Source organism: Mytilus galloprovincialis, chromosome 10, assembly GCF_965363235.1.
Source record: "Mytilus galloprovincialis chromosome 10, xbMytGall1.hap1.1, whole genome shotgun sequence".
NCBI lineage: Eukaryota > Metazoa > Mollusca > Bivalvia > Mytilida > Mytilidae > Mytilus > Mytilus galloprovincialis.
Genome location: NC_134847.1, coordinates 82,503,957 through 82,524,397, shown reverse-complemented (window position 1 = coordinate 82,524,397; position 20,441 = coordinate 82,503,957). Strand labels below are relative to the sequence as shown.

The window sequence follows — 20,441 nt, the reverse complement described above, 5'->3', positions numbered from 1 at the left end:
GTACGGTGACCTATAGTTCTTAATTTCTGAGTCATTTGATCTCTTGTGGAGAGTTGTCTCATTGGCAATCATACCACATCTTCTTTTTTATACACACACACAAAATTGTATATAAAGAGTAATATTCATATTTAAATTTTGTTTCTTTACATTCAAATGTTTATAAAGTTTTCTTTACATTTTCAATATATCAACTGATGCTCTGAAAAAAGGAATATATAACGGTATCGTCATGTTATGTGACTTTGGACGATAGAATTTCATTAGAGTGGTTGACATTTTCATGCTTTATGCTTCTATTTTTACCAAAAAACTTAATATTGAGGATTAAAATTGACTAACAAGATGTAAAAGAAGCAATATAAACAAAACTAGAACCCAAATGATTCAAAAAATATATTTTATTATTTTTTCAAGAGAGGAAACAGTTTTTCCAGAACAGTAAAAAATTACCATTTTGAAAATTTGCTATTTCTTCGTTGTTATTATTTGTATTGATAAAAGTGAAACTGTTTTGAAAATGTCTTTACAATGCCTTTAAAATGAGGTAAAGTTTTCTTAGATAAGTTGATTTAAAAAAAATCACTTTCCGTACCTACAATATAATAAATCAACAACTGCTCTCTTAGTCATTTGCATCATCATGACTATTTTATAACAGATGATCACAATTGTGATATTCTATACAATATTTCAGAAATATTGTATAGAATATTTTCATATGTCAAATATATGTACAGTATATGTACTATATGACAGCTCTATAAGTTGCACTATTTTTCATCTTTTCTATACACTAATGCAATATATTGTTAGAAAATATCAAACTTATATGTATGAGCTTTAGGTACAAGAAAGAAAGCGAGGCTTGTGGGCTTTTCTCCTAATTTGCAGCTAAGTTGACATGGCTTAAATGTGGTCAGTCATGATAAGGTCTTCAAAATGAACAGTGACGTAATATGATTACCAAGGAGACAAAGTTCTATCAACAGAGACCTAAAGATGAGGATGTTAGAGCTTGGTGACGTGATATGATTACCAAGGAGACAAAGTTCTATCAACAGAGACCTAAAGATGACGATGTTAAAGCTTGGTGACGTGATATGATTACCAAGGAGACAAAGTTCTATCAACAGAGACCTAAAGATGAGGATGTTAAAGCTTGGTGACGTGATATGATTACCAAGGAGACAAAGTTCTATCAACAGAGACCTAAAGATGAGGATGTTAAAGCTTGGTGACGTGATATGATTACCAAGGAGACAAAGTTCTATCAACAGAGACCTAAAGATGAGGATGTTAGAGCTTGGTGACGTGATATGATTACCAAGGAGACAAAGTTCTATCAACAGAGACCTAAAGATGACGATGTTAAAGCTTGGTGACGTGATATGATTACCAAGGAGACAAAGTTCTATCAACAGAGACCAAAAGATGACGATGTTAGAGCTTGGTGACGTGATATGATTACCAAGGAGACAAAGTTCTATCAACAGAGACCTAAAGATGACGATGTTAGAGCTTGGTGACGTGATATGATTACCAAGGAGACAAAGTTCTATCAACAGAGACCTAAAGATGAGGATGTTAAAGCTTGGTGACGTGATATGATTACCAAGGAGACAAAGTTCTATCAACAGAGACCTAAAGATGACGATGTTAGAGCTTGGTGACGTGATATGATTACCAAGGAGACAAAGTTCTATCAACAGAGACCTAAAGATGAGGATGTTAAAGCTTGGTGACGTGATATGATTACCAAGGAGACAAAGTTCTATCAACAGAGACCTAAAGATGACGATGTTAGAGCTTGGTGACGTGATATGATTACCAAGGAGACAAAGTTCTATCAACAGAGACCTAAAGATGACGATGTTAGAGCTTGGTGACGTGATATGATTACCAAGGAGACAAAGTTCTATCAACAGAGACCTAAAGATGACGATGTTAAAGCTTGGTGACGTGATATGATTACCAAGGAGACAAAGTTCTATCAACAGAGACCTAAAGATGACGATGTTAGAGCTTGGTGACGTGATATGATTACCAAGGAGACAAAGTTCTATCAACAGAGACCAAAAGATGAGGATGTTAAAGCTTGGTGACGTGATATGATTACCAAGGAGACAAAGTTCTATCAACAGAGACCTAAAGATGACGATGTTAGAGCTTGGTGACGTGATATGATTACCAAGGAGACAAAGTTCTATCAACAGAGACCTAAAGATGACGATGTTAGAGCTTGGTGACGTGATATGATTACCAAGGAGACAAAGTTCTATCAACAGAGACCTAAAGATGACGATGTTAGAGCTTGGTGACGTGATATGATTACCAAGGAGACAAAGTTCTATCAACAGAGACCTAAAGATGACGATGTTAGAGCTTGGTGACGTGATATGATTACCAAGGAGACAAAGTTCTATCAACAGAGACCTAAAGATGACGATGTTAGAGCTTGGTGACGTGATATGATTACCAAGGAGACAAAGTTCTATCAACAGAGACCAAAAGATGAGGATGTTAGAGCTTGGTGACGTGATATGATTACCAAGGAGACAAAGTTCTATCAACAGAGACCTAAAGATGAGGATGTTAAAGCTTGGTGACGTGATATGATTACCAAGGAGACAAAGTTCTATCAACAGAGACCAAAAGATGAGGATGTTAGAGCTTGGTGACGTGATATGATTACCAAGGAGACAAAGTTCTATCAACAGAGACCTAAAGATGACGATGTTAGAGCTTGGTGACGTGATATGATTACCAAGGAGACAAAGTTCTATCAACAGAGACCAAAAGATGAGGATGTTAGAGCTTGGTGACGTGATATGATTACCAAGGAGACAAAGTTCTATCAACAGAGACCTAAAGATGACGATGTTAGAGCTTGGTGACGTGATATGATTACCAAGGAGACAAAGTTCTATCAACAGAGACCTAAAGATGACGATGTTAGAGCTTGGTGACGTGATATGATTACCAAGGAGACAAAGTTCTATCAACAGAGACCTAAAGATGAGGATGTTAGAGCTTGGTGACGTGATATGATTACCAAGGAGACAAAGTTCTATCAACAGAGACCAAAAGATGAGGATGTTAGAGCTTGGTGACGTGATATGATTACCAAGGAGACAAAGTTCTATCAACAGAGACCTAAAGATGACGATGTTAGAGCTTGGTGACGTGATATGATTACCAAGGAGACAAAGTTCTATCAACAGAGACCTAAAGATGACGATGTTAAAGCTTGGTGACGTGATATGATTACCAAGGAGACAAAGTTCTATCAACAGAGACCTAAAGATGAGGATGTTAGAGCTTGGTGACGTGATATGATTACCAAGGAGACAAAGTTCTATCAACAGAGACCAAAAGATGAGGATGTTAGAGCTTGGTGACGTGATATGATTACCAAGGAGACAAAGTTCTATCAACAGAGACCTAAAGATGACGATGTTAGAGCTTGGTGACGTGATATGATTACCAAGGAGACAAAGTTCTATCAACAGAGACCTAAAGATGACGATGTTAGAGCTTGGTGACGTGATATGATTACCAAGGAGACAAAGTTCTATCAACAGAGACCTAAAGATGAGGATGTTAAAGCTTGGTGACGTGATATGATTACCAAGGAGACAAAGTTCTATCAACAGAGACCTAAAGATGACGATGTTAGAGCTTGGTGACGTGATATGATTACCAAGGAGACAAAGTTCTATCAACAGAGACCTAAAGATGACGATGTTAAAGCTTGGTGACGTGATATGATTACCAAGGAGACAAAGTTCTATCAACAGAGACCTAAAGATGACGATGTTAAAGCTTGGTGACGTGATATGATTACCAAGGAGACAAAGTTCTATCAACAGAGACCTAAAGATGAGGATGTTAGAGCTTGGTGACGTGATATGATTACCAAGGAGACAAAGTTCTATCAACAGAGACCAAAAGATGAGGATGTTAGAGCTTGGTGACGTGATATGATTACCAAGGAGACAAAGTTCTATCAACAGAGACCTAAAGATGACGATGTTAGAGCTTGGTGACGTGATATGATTACCAAGGAGACAAAGTTCTATCAACAGAGACCAAAAGATGAGGATGTTAAAGCTTGGTGACGTGATATGATTACCAAGGAGACAAAGTTCTATCAACAGAGACCTAAAGATGAGGATGTTAGAGCTTGGTGACGTGATATGATTACCAAGGAGACAAAGTTCTATCAACAGAGACCAAAAGATGAGGATGTTAGAGCTTGGTGACGTGATATGATTACCAAGGAGACAAAGTTCTATCAACAGAGACCTAAAGATGAGGATGTTAAAGCTTGGTGACGTGATATGATTACCAAGGAGACAAAGTTCTATCAACAGAGACCAAAAGATGAGGATGTTAGAGCTTGGTGACGTGATATGATTACCAAGGAGACAAAGTTCTATCAACAGAGACCTAAAGATGACGATGTTAGAGCTTGGTGACGTGATATGATTACCAAGGAGACAAAGTTCTATCAACAGAGACCTAAAGATGACGATGTTAGAGCTTGGTGACGTGATATGATTACCAAGGAGACAAAGTTCTATCAACAGAGACCTAAAGATGACGATGTTAGAGCTTGGTGACGTGATATGATTACCAAGGAGACAAAGTTCTATCAACAGAGACCTAAAGATGACGATGTTAAAGCTTGGTGACGTGATATGATTACCAAGGAGACAAAGTTCTATCAACAGAGACCTAAAGATGACGATGTTAGAGCTTGGTGACGTGATATGATTACCAAGGAGACAAAGTTCTATCAACAGAGACCTAAAGATGACGATGTTAAAGCTTGGTGACGTGATATGATTACCAAGGAGACAAAGTTCTATCAACAGAGACCAAAAGATGAGGATGTTAAAGCTTGGTGACGTGATATGATTACCAAGGAGACAAAGTTCTATCAACAGAGACCTAAAGATGAGGATGTTAGAGCTTGGTGACGTGATATGATTACCAAGGAGACAAAGTTCTATCAACAGAGACCTAAAGATGAGGATGTTAGAGCTTGGTGACGTGATATGATTACCAAGGAGACAAAGTTCTATCAACAGAGACCAAAAGATGAGGATGTTAAAGCTTGGTGACGTGATATGATTACCAAGGAGACAAAGTTCTATCAACAGAGACCTAAAGATGACGATGTTAGAGCTTGGTGACGTGATATGATTACCAAGGAGACAAAGTTCTATCAACAGAGACCAAAAGATGAGGATGTTAAAGCTTGGTGACGTGATATGATTACCAAGGAGACAAAGTTCTATCAACAGAGACCTAAAGATGACGATGTTAGAGCTTGGTGACGTGATATGATTACCAAGGAGACAAAGTTCTATCAACAGAGACCTAAAGATGACGATGTTAGAGCTTGGTGACGTGATATGATTACCAAGGAGACAAAGTTCTATCAACAGAGACCTAAAGATGAGGATGTTAGAGCTTGGTGACGTGATATGATTACCAAGGAGACAAAGTTCTATCAACAGAGACCAAAAGATGAGGATGTTAAAGCTTGGTGACGTGATATGATTACCAAGGAGACAAAGTTCTATCAACAGAGACCTAAAGATGACGATGTTAGAGCTTGGTGACGTGATATGATTACCAAGGAGACAAAGTTCTATCAACAGAGACCAAAAGATGAGGATGTTAAAGCTTGGTGACGTGATATGATTACCAAGGAGACAAAGTTCTATCAACAGAGACCTAAAGATGACGATGTTAGAGCTTGGTGACGTGATATGATTACCAAGGAGACAAAGTTCTATCAACAGAGACCTAAAGATGACGATGTTAGAGCTTGGTGACGTGATATGATTACCAAGGAGACAAAGTTCTATCAACAGAGACCTAAAGATGACGATGTTAAAGCTTGGTGACGTGATATGATTACCAAGGAGACAAAGTTCTATCAACAGAGACCTAAAGATGAGGATGTTAGAGCTTGGTGACGTGATATGATTACCAAGGAGACAAAGTTCTATCAACAGAGACCAAAAGATGAGGATGTTAGAGCTTGGTGACGTGATATGATTACCAAGGAGACAAAGTTCTATCAACAGAGACCTAAAGATGACGATGTTAGAGCTTGGTGACGTGATATGATTACCAAGGAGACAAAGTTCTATCAACAGAGACCTAAAGATGACGATGTTAGAGCTTGGTGACGTGATATGATTACCAAGGAGACAAAGTTCTATCAACAGAGACCAAAAGATGAGGATGTTAAAGCTTGGTGACGTGATATGATTACCAAGGAGACAAAGTTCTATCAACAGAGACCTAAAGATGACGATGTTAAAGCTTGGTGACGTGATATGATTACCAAGGAGACAAAGTTCTATCAACAGAGACCTAAAGATGACGATGTTAGAGCTTGGTGACGTGATATGATTACCAAGGAGACAAAGTTCTATCAACAGAGACCTAAAGATGACGATGTTAAAGCTTGGTGACGTGATATGATTACCAAGGAGACAAAGTTCTATCAACAGAGACCTAAAGATGAGGATGTTAGAGCTTGGTGACGTGATATGATTACCAAGGAGACAAAGTTCTATCAACAGAGACCAAAAGATGAGGATGTTAGAGCTTGGTGACGTGATATGATTACCAAGGAGACAAAGTTCTATCAACAGAGACCTAAAGATGACGATGTTAGAGCTTGGTGACGTGATATGATTACCAAGGAGACAAAGTTCTATCAACAGAGACCTAAAGATGACGATGTTAAAGCTTGGTGACGTGATATGATTACCAAGGAGACAAAGTTCTATCAACAGAGACCTAAAGATGAGGATGTTAGAGCTTGGTGACGTGATATGATTACCAAGGAGACAAAGTTCTATCAACAGAGACCAAAAGATGAGGATGTTAGAGCTTGGTGACGTGATATGATTACCAAGGAGACAAAGTTCTATCAACAGAGACCTAAAGATGACGATGTTAGAGCTTGGTGACGTGATATGATTACCAAGGAGACAAAGTTCTATCAACAGAGACCTAAAGATGAGGATGTTAGAGCTTGGTGACGTGATATGATTACCAAGGAGACAAAGTTCTATCAACAGAGACCTAAAGATGACGATGTTAGAGCTTGGTGACGTGATATGATTACCAAGGAGACAAAGTTCTATCAACAGAGACCTAAAGATGACGATGTTAGAGCTTGGTGACGTGATATGATTACCAAGGAGACAAAGTTCTATCAACAGAGACCTAAAGATGACGATGTTAGAGCTTGGTGACGTGATATGATTACCAAGGAGACAAAGTTCTATCAACAGAGACCAAAAGATGAGGATGTTAAAGCTTGGTGACGTGATATGATTACCAAGGAGACAAAGTTCTATCAACAGAGACCTAAAGATGCAGGCATGGGGTAATCGTAATCAGTAATCGTAATCAGCTGTAATCGATTACATTTTGCAGTGTAATCCTATGTAATCAGTAATCATGCCATTTCTGATTACAAGTAATCATAATGTAATCAATTACATTGCAAAAAACAGGTGTAATCATGATTACTTTTAGATTACTTTAAGATTACATTCATATGATTACTTGCTGATTACAAATCTTGTATATATATGAAAATAGTTTTTGATAGACAATATGAAAATAAGAAAATGTAAAGCTTGAATGAAAAATCATGAAACTCCAATTTCATATAAGTTTTACCAATATTTTTACATAACTACATTGAAATTCAAATGCAGAAAACATTCAGTTCCAATTTTACTTTGATGGTCGACATAAATATATGAATTCAAAATGGAAGTTAAAACCAGATTTCATTTATTGACAAATTGAATAAATTTTGTTTTCCATAAATTCGTGTATAATATGTGCTTTCAAATTTTTATTCTTTATTAACTTTGAGCCTTACGGCTCATCAGTACAAACAAGTACATGTACAGTGTATACATATGGCATAATTTTACAAACAATATGCATAGTAAACAACAGGTGATGTCAGAAGATTCATTAGTACAATATATATTTTATTAAAATAAATTGTTTCTTAATTTAAAGAAAAATGTATATACTTTCCTAAGTTACAGAGCTGTTTTGTGTTTTCACCTGACAATAATTAATAATTTATTAATTAGATCAAGTATTAAAAAATTTCAAACAAAATAATGACAATTAACCACTTTTAACTTTATTGATATTGTTATTAAGACAATAAAATTTTAATACCCAAGCTCACCTATTGTTTGTTAAAAATAATGGAAGTGGTGATTAACACCTGTAAAAACATTAATGGATGTGTCAATTGCGTCCCAACAGACAATAAAACTATACTTAATTAATTTTTCCTTATTTGTTCAGGTTTTTTGTTAATTAGGCAGTTGGTTAAAATTTGTAGAAAAAAATAAAGTTATATCTTTTACATAGAGAAAGGACATGAAGGACATGCACTTGTCTGTAATAGCTATTTTATCAAATTACTTGTCTATAAATTCTTTTAATTAAGATGAATAATTTAAGGATTTTAAAAAAAATCACCAAAATTAGCTTTTTTGTGAGGATAAAAAATTATAAAAAAAACTTTGATATTGCAATATACAATGTAATCATAAGTAATCTAAAGTAATCATGATTACTTTAAAGAAAAGTAATCTAATGTAATCGATTACATATGAAAAAGGGTGTAATTGTAATGTAATCGATTACATTTTATAAGCAAAGTAATTGTAATTTAATCGATTACATTTTAAAGTAATCGACCCCATCCCTGTAAAGATGACGATGTTAAAGCTTGGTGACGTGATATGATTACCAAGGAGACAAAGTTCTATCAACAGAGACCTAAAGATGAGGATGTTAGAGCTTGGTGACGTGATATGATTACCAAGGAGACAAAGTTCTATCAACAGAGACCAAAAGATGAGGATGTTAAAGCTTGGTGACGTGATATGATTACCAAGGAGACAAAGTTCTATCAACAGAGACCTAAAGATGACGATGTTAGAGCTTGGTGACGTGATATGATTACCAAGGAGACAAAGTTCTATCAACAGAGACCAAAAGATGAGGATGTTAGAGCTTGGTGACGTGATATGATTACCAAGGAGACAAAGTTCTATCAACAGAGACCTAAAGATGACGATGTTAGAGCTTGGTGACGTGATATGATTACCAAGGAGACAAAGTTCTATCAACAGAGACCTAAAGATGAGGATGTTAAAGCTTGGTGACGTGATATGATTACCAAGGAGACAAAGTTCTATCAACAGAGACCTAAAGATGACGATGTTAGAGCTTGGTGACGTGATATGATTACCAAGGAGACAAAGTTCTATCAACAGAGACCAAAAGATGAGGATGTTAAAGCTTGGTGACGTGATATGATTACCAAGGAGACAAAGTTCTATCAACAGAGACCTAAAGATGACGATGTTAAAGCTTGGTGACGTGATATGATTACCAAGGAGACAAAGTTCTATCAACAGAGACCTAAAGATGACGATGTTAGAGCTTGGTGACGTGATATGATTACCAAGGAGACAAAGTTCTATCAACAGAGACCTAAAGATGACGATGTTAGAGCTTGGTGACGTGATATGATTACCAAGGAGACAAAGTTCTATCAACAGAGACCTAAAGATGAGGATGTTAGAGCTTGGTGACGTGATATGATTACCAAGGAGACAAAGTTCTATCAACAGAGACCAAAAGATGAGGATGTTAAAGCTTGGTGACGTGATATGATTACCAAGGAGACAAAGTTCTATCAACAGAGACCTAAAGATGACGATGTTAGAGCTTGGTGACGTGATATGATTACCAAGGAGACAAAGTTCTATCAACAGAGACCTAAAGATGAGGATGTTAAAGCTTGGTGACGTGATATGATTACCAAGGAGACAAAGTTCTATCAACAGAGACCTAAAGATGAGGATGTTAGAGCTTGGTGATGTGATATGATTACCAAGGAGACAAAGTTCTATCAACAGAGACCTAAAGATGACGATGTTAAAGCTTGGTGACGTGATATGATTACCAAGGAGACAAAGTTCTATCAACAGAGACCAAAAGATGACGATGTTAAAGCTTGGTGACGTGATATGATTACCAAGGAGACAAAGTTCTATCAACAGAGACCTAAAGATGACGATGTTAGAGCTTGGTGACGTGATATGATTACCAAGGAGACAAAGTTCTATCAACAGAGACCTAAAGATGAGGATGTTAAAGCTTGGTGACGTGATATGATTACCAAGGAGACAAAGTTCTATCAACAGAGACCTAAAGATGACGATGTTAAAGCTTGGTGACGTGATATGATTACCAAGGAGACAAAGTTCTATCAACAGAGACCTAAAGATGACGATGTTAGAGCTTGGTGACGTGATATGATTACCAAGGAGACAAAGTTCTATCAACAGAGACCTAAAGATGACGATGTTAGAGCTTGGTGACGTGATATGATTACCAAGGAGACAAAGTTCTATCAACAGAGACCTAAAGATGACGATGTTAGAGCTTGGTGACGTGATATGATTACCAAGGAGACAAAGTTCTATCAACAGAGACCAAAAGATGAGGATGTTAAAGCTTGTGAGTTACTGTACAGCCTTCAGAAATGAGCAAAAGGCATACAATTTATACATTTGTACATGTATCATTGTAAGCTATAAAAGACCACAGATTGACATAATGTGAATCAATTCAAAAGAGAAAATCAACAGCCTGTTTTATCTAAAAACAACAAATATATTATGCATGAGGAACAACAAACAACAACCAATTATTTCATTAACGAAATAACATATTAACACCTTAAGTATGATGTACTGACTTAATTCAAATGTGATACATAACAATTATATCTATGGCGTATGCATAAGTTATAAAACCTAGGAAGAACATACATGACATATGGAGAGGAACAATTACAAGATTTTTCTTTAATCTGCATAATCAAATTGTGGTAAAATAACACCCTTGAAGCTATTGGTATAATATTATATTCATACATGTACGTACATAAGTCAATTTTTAAATAACCTGAAGGTAATTAACCATGTGTAAACTAAAGCCACTACTAGTAACATTCTTGTCATACTTGGTGTAGCAACTTTCTGTAATGTTTTGTCAGCTTGGCTTTATCTCCTTAGATAATACTAATCACCTTAGACAATTCATTAGATACTACAGGCTTTAAAACAGCTTACAAAAGGTCATTCATAAATCTACATAGCTTCTTTAAAAGTCACTTTAAAGTTAATTATTTTTCAAACTTGTTTCAAATTTTATTTTAAAGGTATAGATGATTTAATAATAAATCAAATAAGCCTTACAATGAATGATACTGTAGAAATATGTTTATTATTTCTGCATTTCAATGATTATTTCAATTGTATTTCTTTTCAAACTGTTATTTATCTGCACACAGATTAACAAAATTTGATACAATCTACCTTAGATTTCATCTACATGTATCTTTAAAATGTTTCAATCAGTGGGGAAAAAAATTGAACACTACCTTGACTAAATTAAGTTTTGCACTTGATCTGATTGTACCAGAATATATTTTTACCACTTGATGTTAAGCAACCAACCAATTTATTAATGTGTTTCAAATACATGTACACTATATAGCTAAAAGTCATCAACATTGCTCAGACCGATTGGTTCGGTCCATCACATGTGCTCCTTCACCATGTTTACAGTTAATGTCTAAACCCAAAAATAATTTTCAAGAATGGTGAGCAAGACATTAATGTGCTTCTATAATAAAATGTCAACAGTGCTCAGTAAAATGCTTAACCCTTATATACCCCTAATACTGTAGAGGCACTTAAATACCACAAGCTAAGTCTTAAACATCATGAAAAAAAAAGAAAATATTTATGTTACAACTCAGAGAAAATAAAAGGTGGCCCAATATAAACTCAATAAAACAATGGAGCTGAACTCTCAAGTGCGCTAGAAAGGCATGCTGTTCCTTTAGTGGAACCAGTTACTCTCTCCTCAGCAATTATAACTACATGTACCATAAGTAATTCCTCATTAATAGTACCTCTATAAGAATTCAATTGCAGGAATTTGATAAGCAATGGAAGTATTAACATCCCATGGTATATATATGTATAAAAAAGATGTAGTATGATTGTCAGAGACAACTCTCCACAAAAGACCAAATCACACAGAAATTAACAACTATAGGTCCCATACAGCCTTCAATGGCATGTTTTCATGAAGCTTGGTAACAAATTCCAGGAAGCTTTGATTTACCAGTATTACATTATTTACATGTGAACCTGAGAAAAATGCAAAGCATTGGATTTTCATACATAAATTTTGTACATGTAGCCATGATGTGTAATTAAATATAAGGAAACATAAGTATTCCATTAACAGGTGATGAGTGATGCATGATGATCATGTGAAAAAGCATTGCACAGTAAAAATGTAGAAACATGTATTGCCGAAACAGGAAGTACAAAAATGTACATGTAGATATTAAAGTGATGGATGTGAAGGCATATCACACATTATTGCATTCTGTCATGTGTATGTATCTTTTTGCAACTTTTAGGAAGCTCCAAGATTGATGGGGAGAGAGTTTCCTGTATCAGATGGAAGTTCAGCATACACAGCAGAAAACCAGCTCTTAAGGGAGCATATATACTGTAAGCTTAAAACCAAGGGCTTGGATTTAGTTTGTTTGTGTGCAGGGGCTCCATTCTACAAAATGTTACATGAATTGTATAACAGGTACTTGCTGCACCTGCCTACCAATAATGTATCCATATAAAAAAGTGGGACAGAACTGACATACATTTTGAAATTGAACCACACAGTGTCTAGGTCCAGGTTAACAAAGTTATGTCAGTATCTACTGAAGTACCTGTACTTCTGGTAAGATAAAGTAACCCCCACCTTGGGATAACCCTTAAAATATATCCTGTACAGATAAAACAAGATAATGATTCTATCAAGTGTCACATTAAGTTATGTTATACCCCACCAGAATGCTTCAGATTTACACGATAAAGTTATCCAGAGCTCTGCTGTGTGATAATATTGTTTTTCTTCCTCTGTTTCATTGCAAATATTGTCAAGTATAGAATACAAATCTACTTTTTATTAACTTGTATGTGAACTTTAACATGTTTAACATTATAAAGTTTTTTATGTAATCAATGTAAATGCAAAAAGAAATAAACTTGACATTCTTAGTTGGTTTTTAAGTGTAGCAGGAAAACATATAAAAGACATACATATTCTAGCCACTACTGGCCAAAATAAAAAATATTGTTTATACCTCCATTTACATGAACTTCATACAAAGCATATGAATTTCTCGTCAGCATTCTCATATCTGGACGGAACTTCTCTATCAAAACATCGACGACCTCCTTCGTCGAGGCCGTACTGGCTACACGTATACATTTTGTCACTACGTTTGCACCGTCTTGGAAATAAAATCTCACTACACCATGGAATTCCAAATTCTGGAAATAAAAAAACAAATTGTTAGATATTTCAATGACCAAACTAAAATGCATACAGTTCATATATTGTTGTCTAGTTATTTTAGTTAATGCCAATAATGGGTTGCTGTCTCACACACACTGTACAATATTTGAATGATTGTTGGTTGCTTTAAAAGTCCAGTGGCAAATATATCATGTATGTTCAGGACGTCGCTGTACAATGCATATATATATTATTCCAGATCATAAATATTATTGATGAACACCTCTAAAACATACATTTGTAAAACAGGCATGATATTTTTAAAATTTGTAAATGTCTTTTTTTTCCACTATCATGACTCTGGGATCTTTCAGCTACAACTAAATGTGTCAAAGCTTAAGCGACTCGAATGGCCCCGTCTCAAAAAGTTGAAAAATCTGAAATTTCAATACCACATGTGGACACAAACATGATGGTACCGTAGTCTCACATATCAAAAATCAGCTCAGAATCTGGAGGCTTATAGAAAAGAAGTCTGTATAACTGTGATTTTCAACAATTTTCAAAGTTGTAACCCTTAATTTTGGCAAATATTAGAGGAGCGGAACAAAACTTGAACTTGATCTGTAACTCATCATGAGTAACTCACATACCATAAATCAGCCTAACATCTGATAGAGTTTAGAAAATAAGTCTGTGTAACTGTGATTTTCAACAATTTCTCAAAGTCCAAAGCCCGTTATTTCAGCAAAAATTAGGGGAGCAGAAAAAAACTTAAACTTGACCTGTAACTCATCATGGTAAACTCACATACCAAAAATCAGCCCAATATCTGAAGGAGTTTTGAAAAAAAATTCTTATAACTTTGATTTTCAACAATGCAATTTATCAAAGTCCAAAGCCTGTAATTTCAGCCAAAATTAGAGGAGGGGAACGAAACTTAAACTTCATCTGTAACTCATTATGGTTAACTCACATACAAAAAATCAGCCCAATATCTGAAGGCGTTTAGAAAAAAACTCTGTATAATGGTTTGGAATTTCGGACAGGGGTAAAACTATATCATGTATATGGCACCATCAACTATGGGGCCATAAAAATGTACATGTACAACTAATTTTTTTGTTTTTTAGCTGGACAAAGGTTAGGTTTTGCCAAAGATTTTTATGTATTATTTTGGAGTTCCTCAGAATGTTAGAACCCCCTAAATTTTAACTCTCCATTCAAGTCACAATTTGTAAAAGTAAATCATTATAGGTCAAAGTAAAGTCTTCAACACAGAGCCCTGCCTCACACCGAACAGTATTCAAGCTATTAAGTAACTTGTTGACTTTGGTTCAAAATAAATAATGGATTATAAAATATAATTGTGTTTATTTGTACATTGTGCATTAACCATGTTTTGAGTACATTTGTATACTTACAATGTACAATGAATAAAAAACACTTTAGGAATGTGTAAAACATTTGACAACTAAACTTTTACACTGTAACAATATTTTACAATGGAAAAGTGTCACACCAGCTATATTGTGTAGGTAATATAATACTTAATAATTAGGCTATAGTAGGGTACCCTTTAATACTTTCACATTTTGAGATGGCCCAATTAACAAAATAACTACTTATCACATGACAAGATAAATCTAAGGTCTGATTTCCTTAAAAACATACAGGTAATATGAGATCATGTGACTTCACAGGGGTAACTTCCTATTCATAATGACCTGTACTGGACATCAAAGAGTCCATGTAAGTGGGATATAAATGTGTACGAATTGTACATGTAACTTCTCATAATACTATACACTGGTTAAAGATTTTACTCAGGCTCAATAATACTGATTTCAAATAAAATTGGTACCAATGCAGTCCAAATTTAATGATCAGAAGATTTTTTAGAAAATTCTATCCTGTTGACTAATTAACGTGATGTATGAATAGACAGACCTTTTCACTTTATAGTCATAGTGCAAATTGAAAACCTTTTACAGGAGTCTAGGGAGAATAAATCTGGAATATTTTGTATTCCAACCTTAAAATCTAGCAAAGAACATGAACCATTTACAGTCAGATTTACGAAGTCTAAGATTGCTCTGACGCCATAGCGTGCTCTTTGGAAAAGGTTGGGACATTCTACCTCATTCTAATTTTACATTATTGATACTTTGCAGAGTGCACATTTGTAAATCTTTAAAAAACACATTGATTTCAAGAAGGGAAACAAATATTTAACCAAAGACATATATATTCAAATAGACTTATTAATGTATATACATGATGTACGTTTAAAAACAATAGTCAATATTATATCTGGTATGACTGAATTGCCAATTAGACAATCCTACAGCAAAAAGTTAGCAACCCATGAGCTAAACCAATACTGAATAGCAAGCTATAAAAGAAAATGACAAGACAAACGTTAAACAATTCAAACCAGCAAACTACAATATACAAATGTGATTACCTGATTGAAAACACATAAAAATGTATGATACACTGTAGAACAGTTACAATGTGCACATTATAAGACTTATTTTACATAACAGGGGTCCTACAGTATGCAAATTCAACGACACTCAATTATAATGAAATGATTATTATTAATTTATGGGTGCCAGAACTTTCAGGGATGTACTTTTTAATGGATGAATAAACATATGACCTTATTGCCCCAAATATGCACCTGTGGGTCAACATGTCAATTGTCTTTATGACCCTCTCAGTACAATTAAAAATAATTAATGTGAACTCACAGCAAGTGTCAGTCTTAAATTAAATTAATATTGTTTTGAAGTATTTTCTAGGGAAAAAGTTTTGTTTTCTCTTTTAATTGAAAAATAAGCAGTTGGATAGTCTAAGTGATGAACATGGGAACCTTTATTTTGATACATTTATTTATCATTGATCTAATATGCATGAACTGAATTCAAATTAAAGATGACCAAAACATGACACATCATTGGTGCATGTCTGTAAAGAAGGGGGTGTTATGGTGCAAACATTTTGGATTTAGCTATTTTTAAGGCAACAACCAATGTAAACATGTTTAACAACTTTTTGGGCCTAAGCCACTGATGTATATAAATGATATATGTAATGTTCTTAAATTGAATATTGTGCATTATATCCATCTCAACCTTCTTTTTTAAAACTCAGAAGAAAATTCAAAAGAGGATACAATGTTAATCACATATGTTGAATGGAACATTGAATATAAATGTACACTACTTTGTACTGGACCCATAGTTTATATTTTTTTACAAACAATTGATCAACATACATTTTGTGCATTACACAAACTCTACTGACTCTACAGATACACATTATTCTGGCCATTACAAACCAGTATTTGTGATTTCCCTCAATATGCCTTTCATTTATGCTGTATGCTAAGCCTTACATTTTGTACTTAGCAGGAACACAATGTCAATGAATATCACTCATAGACATACAATCCAAATGATTGGTTGAACTTGGCAGAGGGTTTTAAACAAACAACCTTGGCCAGGGTGATCTAGTACCTATGGAACCTGTGACCATGTGTCCCAAATAGTTGTCTGTAATCTGTTCACATCAGAACTGTTTCAGGTTTCTCTCTAATGATTTTTTAAGGCAAGTTCAGGGACTCAACATTTTTGGCCTTAGTAAATCCAACTGGGAGAAGATGAATTTTATTATTTCAGTCTGCATGACAAAACAGAGCAAGGAAATGGAATCAAGGTTAGATTCAGAGGCAGATTTAGAGGTTTTTTCAGGTGCCACAAAACTCTTGGAACTTGCTGTCTAATTAGGGACTATTCGACTGCGCATAATTTCACGCATGAATTACAATGCACACGAAAAATATGTGTCGCAAATCGATATTATTTTTTAAAATATTTTGATTGATAAGAAATGGTTGAATCATTGTTGTTATGTCACTAAAGAAATATTATCGTTATTATGTGTGTGTGTGTGAAAGGCTCAAAATGACATTTCACACAATATTCACCATTTTCAATCCGGGAAAAACAGTTATTTACACAACTTCCTGTTTGGGTCATGCCGCCGAAAAATAGAGGTCATCAGTAGTGAGCTGAGGGAGGAAAAGCTTTAGAAAGCGACCATTAAAAAACTTTGATAGAGTATGATCCACTTTTTAACAAAGTAAAATTGAAGTAAAAAAATATTTTGTATGAAGTATTTACAGTAGTTTAAACAGGTCTCATTAAAAAGTATCTTGCATGGACCAGGGTTGGCAAAAACCCGGGTTTTATGAGTATTGCCCAGCCCAGTGGGAAATACTTGGAAAACCCGGGTTTTACTGGGTAATACTGGGCAATACTGGGTAATATAAAATACTGGTTTGAATTTCAAAGAGGATTCAGTAATCAAACACAAATGCAATGCATTTAAGATATATATAAACCTATTTTTATTTATAAATAAGTTTACTTGTTTGAGAGTCTTATGATACATACATGTACAAAAGTACAAGTGTATACATCTGAGAAAGAATTATTCGAACAGTACTCTTACGAACAAATATTTTTATCAAATATATAACTAGTATAAAGAATTTAAGGATTACATGTACATGTAAGGAAAATTACTTTGAAATAATTTATATATTTTCAAATGTACAAAACTAATTAATAAGTAATTATTCAGATTAGAACACAGATATGTTTATATAACAATAATCAGTCTTTTCATTTCTATAACAGTTAATGACAAGACCCTGTAGGGTGTTTATTTAGCAATCATGATTGCGTATATAGCAATTTAATTTACAATTCACTTAAACACTGTAATAAAGTGTTAAGATTATTGAAACAATGCTTGGAAATTAACGAGAAATCCTAAATTGTGCAAATATTGTATTTTTCCTACATAGAATTTATGTGGAAAAGAGAATGAAATTGAATTTTTAATCTTCTAGAAATGACTCTCAATGTTTATCTGTATAAAATGTATATATTTAGCTATAATACTATGAAACTACAACAAGTCTTTACTATTTTGTGTTGAAATAAGCTAAAAAAATCATATTGCCCAGTATTGCCCAGTATTCCCCATTTCAGGGAGTATTGCCCAGCCCGGGAAAACCCGGTAAAACCCGGGCGGGTAATACTTTGCCAACCCCTAAGCATGGTGCATTGTTTAAACAGGGTCCCAGATAGTTTCAACTGGATGAAAAAGTATAGTAATTTTAGAACTTATCAGGAATGGAATAAATAGTGATTAGGTGTATATGTCAACACCTCTATTTTCCCTATCATTTCATCGAAAAAATTGTCCCTTTTACATGCGAATTTAAAAGTAAAATTTTGAGCTTAAATGGTCTGTTACATACCCCCTTTTTTTGACCAATTTGATTGACTTTCTAATACAGCACTTCTGATAGAAACTTTGAAAAGACCTGAGCCACCTTAAATCATTTAAAATTCTTCAATAAATATATATTCATTTATATACATGTATCATATAATAGAATTTGACATTAATCATGTTTAAAAAAGTTTTGGGTAATCTGTTGAAGTCAATAAAACTTTCATTTCAGACAGAGTAATGAATTCATCACCCCATGAATGGTATAATTTTTGTGTACTACATACATGTATGCAAGTTATGTACAATTTACAAATATAAATTTACATGCACTGCATGTACAATTTAAAATGTGATGATAGAAAGAGAAATGACACATGCTTTATTATATATGGAATACATCATGTAGCAAAAATGTATTTTGATAAAGCCTTTCCTAATTCCTTATGTAGGATGCATTCCATAACATGTCAATATCAATATTGTGAGTAATCCAATGAGGTCATGTCAACATCCAAGGGGGACAATTCAAATCTTATTTACTTCCCCCAATTTTACAGGTAATTAACATTTGATAATGCATTGTAAACCTAAATTCTGAAATTTTATGCTGAGTAAATGTAATTTCAGGTGTATGAAGTAAGTTAATGTTGTTTTATACTTAGTTTGACTTTGGGATGGGGGCAGCCATATTGAAAATTGTTGACCGTTTTAGCGACACCTGAGTTTACCTGTCAAAACCCATATGCACAGCATCTAATTTATTCATAGGTAAAATTATACTTTCAAGTAACTCTTTATAATTCAAACAATAAAAAGTATTGAAACACGGGGTTATTAGCAGATTCTTTACCTCGTTTGGCCTACTAAGTTCAAAAATATCGTAGTGGTCCTGATTCCACTGGTGAATAAGAGTTGCTAAACGTTCCTGATCTTGTATTTTCTCCATTTGAATTATCCTTTTGGTATAAACTCCATTAAGAAATTAAATTCGACATAAAACAATATTAAGATTTTCACTAAAAAATAAACAAATGTGATATCCCATTCAAATATAGAGTATTGTTTCCGTATTTTACACAGCGGTACACAGCGACCTCCTTGGAAGATTGAATTTATACGCATGCGTAGTTTACCTGTCAATGCAAATTGTCGATGTCGCACCTTACACTTCCTGCGGGGTCGTCTCACAATGGATAACATTAAAAAAAAACGTCTGAAACCACATAGGCTGAGCATGAGGTTACGAAAAAAAACCTTTAAAGAGGCACTAGCTGCCATATATACAAAAACTTAAAATACGATTCTCTTTGTTTCAATTCAATTCAATTCAATTCAATATTTTATTGGAAAGATCCAAATACAGACAATTACATATATGAGGGGGGGGGGGGGGGGGGGGGGGGGGGGGCAAGGGGTTTAACTGTTATGCTGTTATGGGGCATTTTAATTCTTTGTTATCTGTTATTCTGAAAATATATTTACTGTTAGCTGTTATTGACTTATTCTTTGTTAGCTGTTATAGGACCAACCCGAATAATTCAGTCGTTATATTCCGCTTACTACATTAACAAGTAGGAGAGATCGATTACGGGGAGGGACTGAATTATTCGGGTTATTATAGGACTATTATCTATTTTGGTATCTGTTAT

General features: G+C 34.5%; 1 protein-coding gene across 1 annotated transcript in view; it reads right to left on the bottom strand.

The window, feature by feature from the left end:
* LOC143049597 (uncharacterized) overlaps positions 1-19,774 on the bottom strand; it is a gene marked incomplete at its 5' end in the record, with an annotated part of 84,739 nt that extends 64,965 nt beyond the window's left edge. Inside the window, 2 exons of the mRNA XM_076223197.1 lie at positions 13,322-13,511; positions 19,643-19,774. Of these exons, the coding sequence (XP_076079312.1) occupies positions 13,322-13,511; positions 19,643-19,774 (322 nt within the window). The remainder of the gene's footprint in view (positions 1-13,321; positions 13,512-19,642) is intronic.
* Positions 19,775-20,441: the final 667 nt, after the last annotated feature.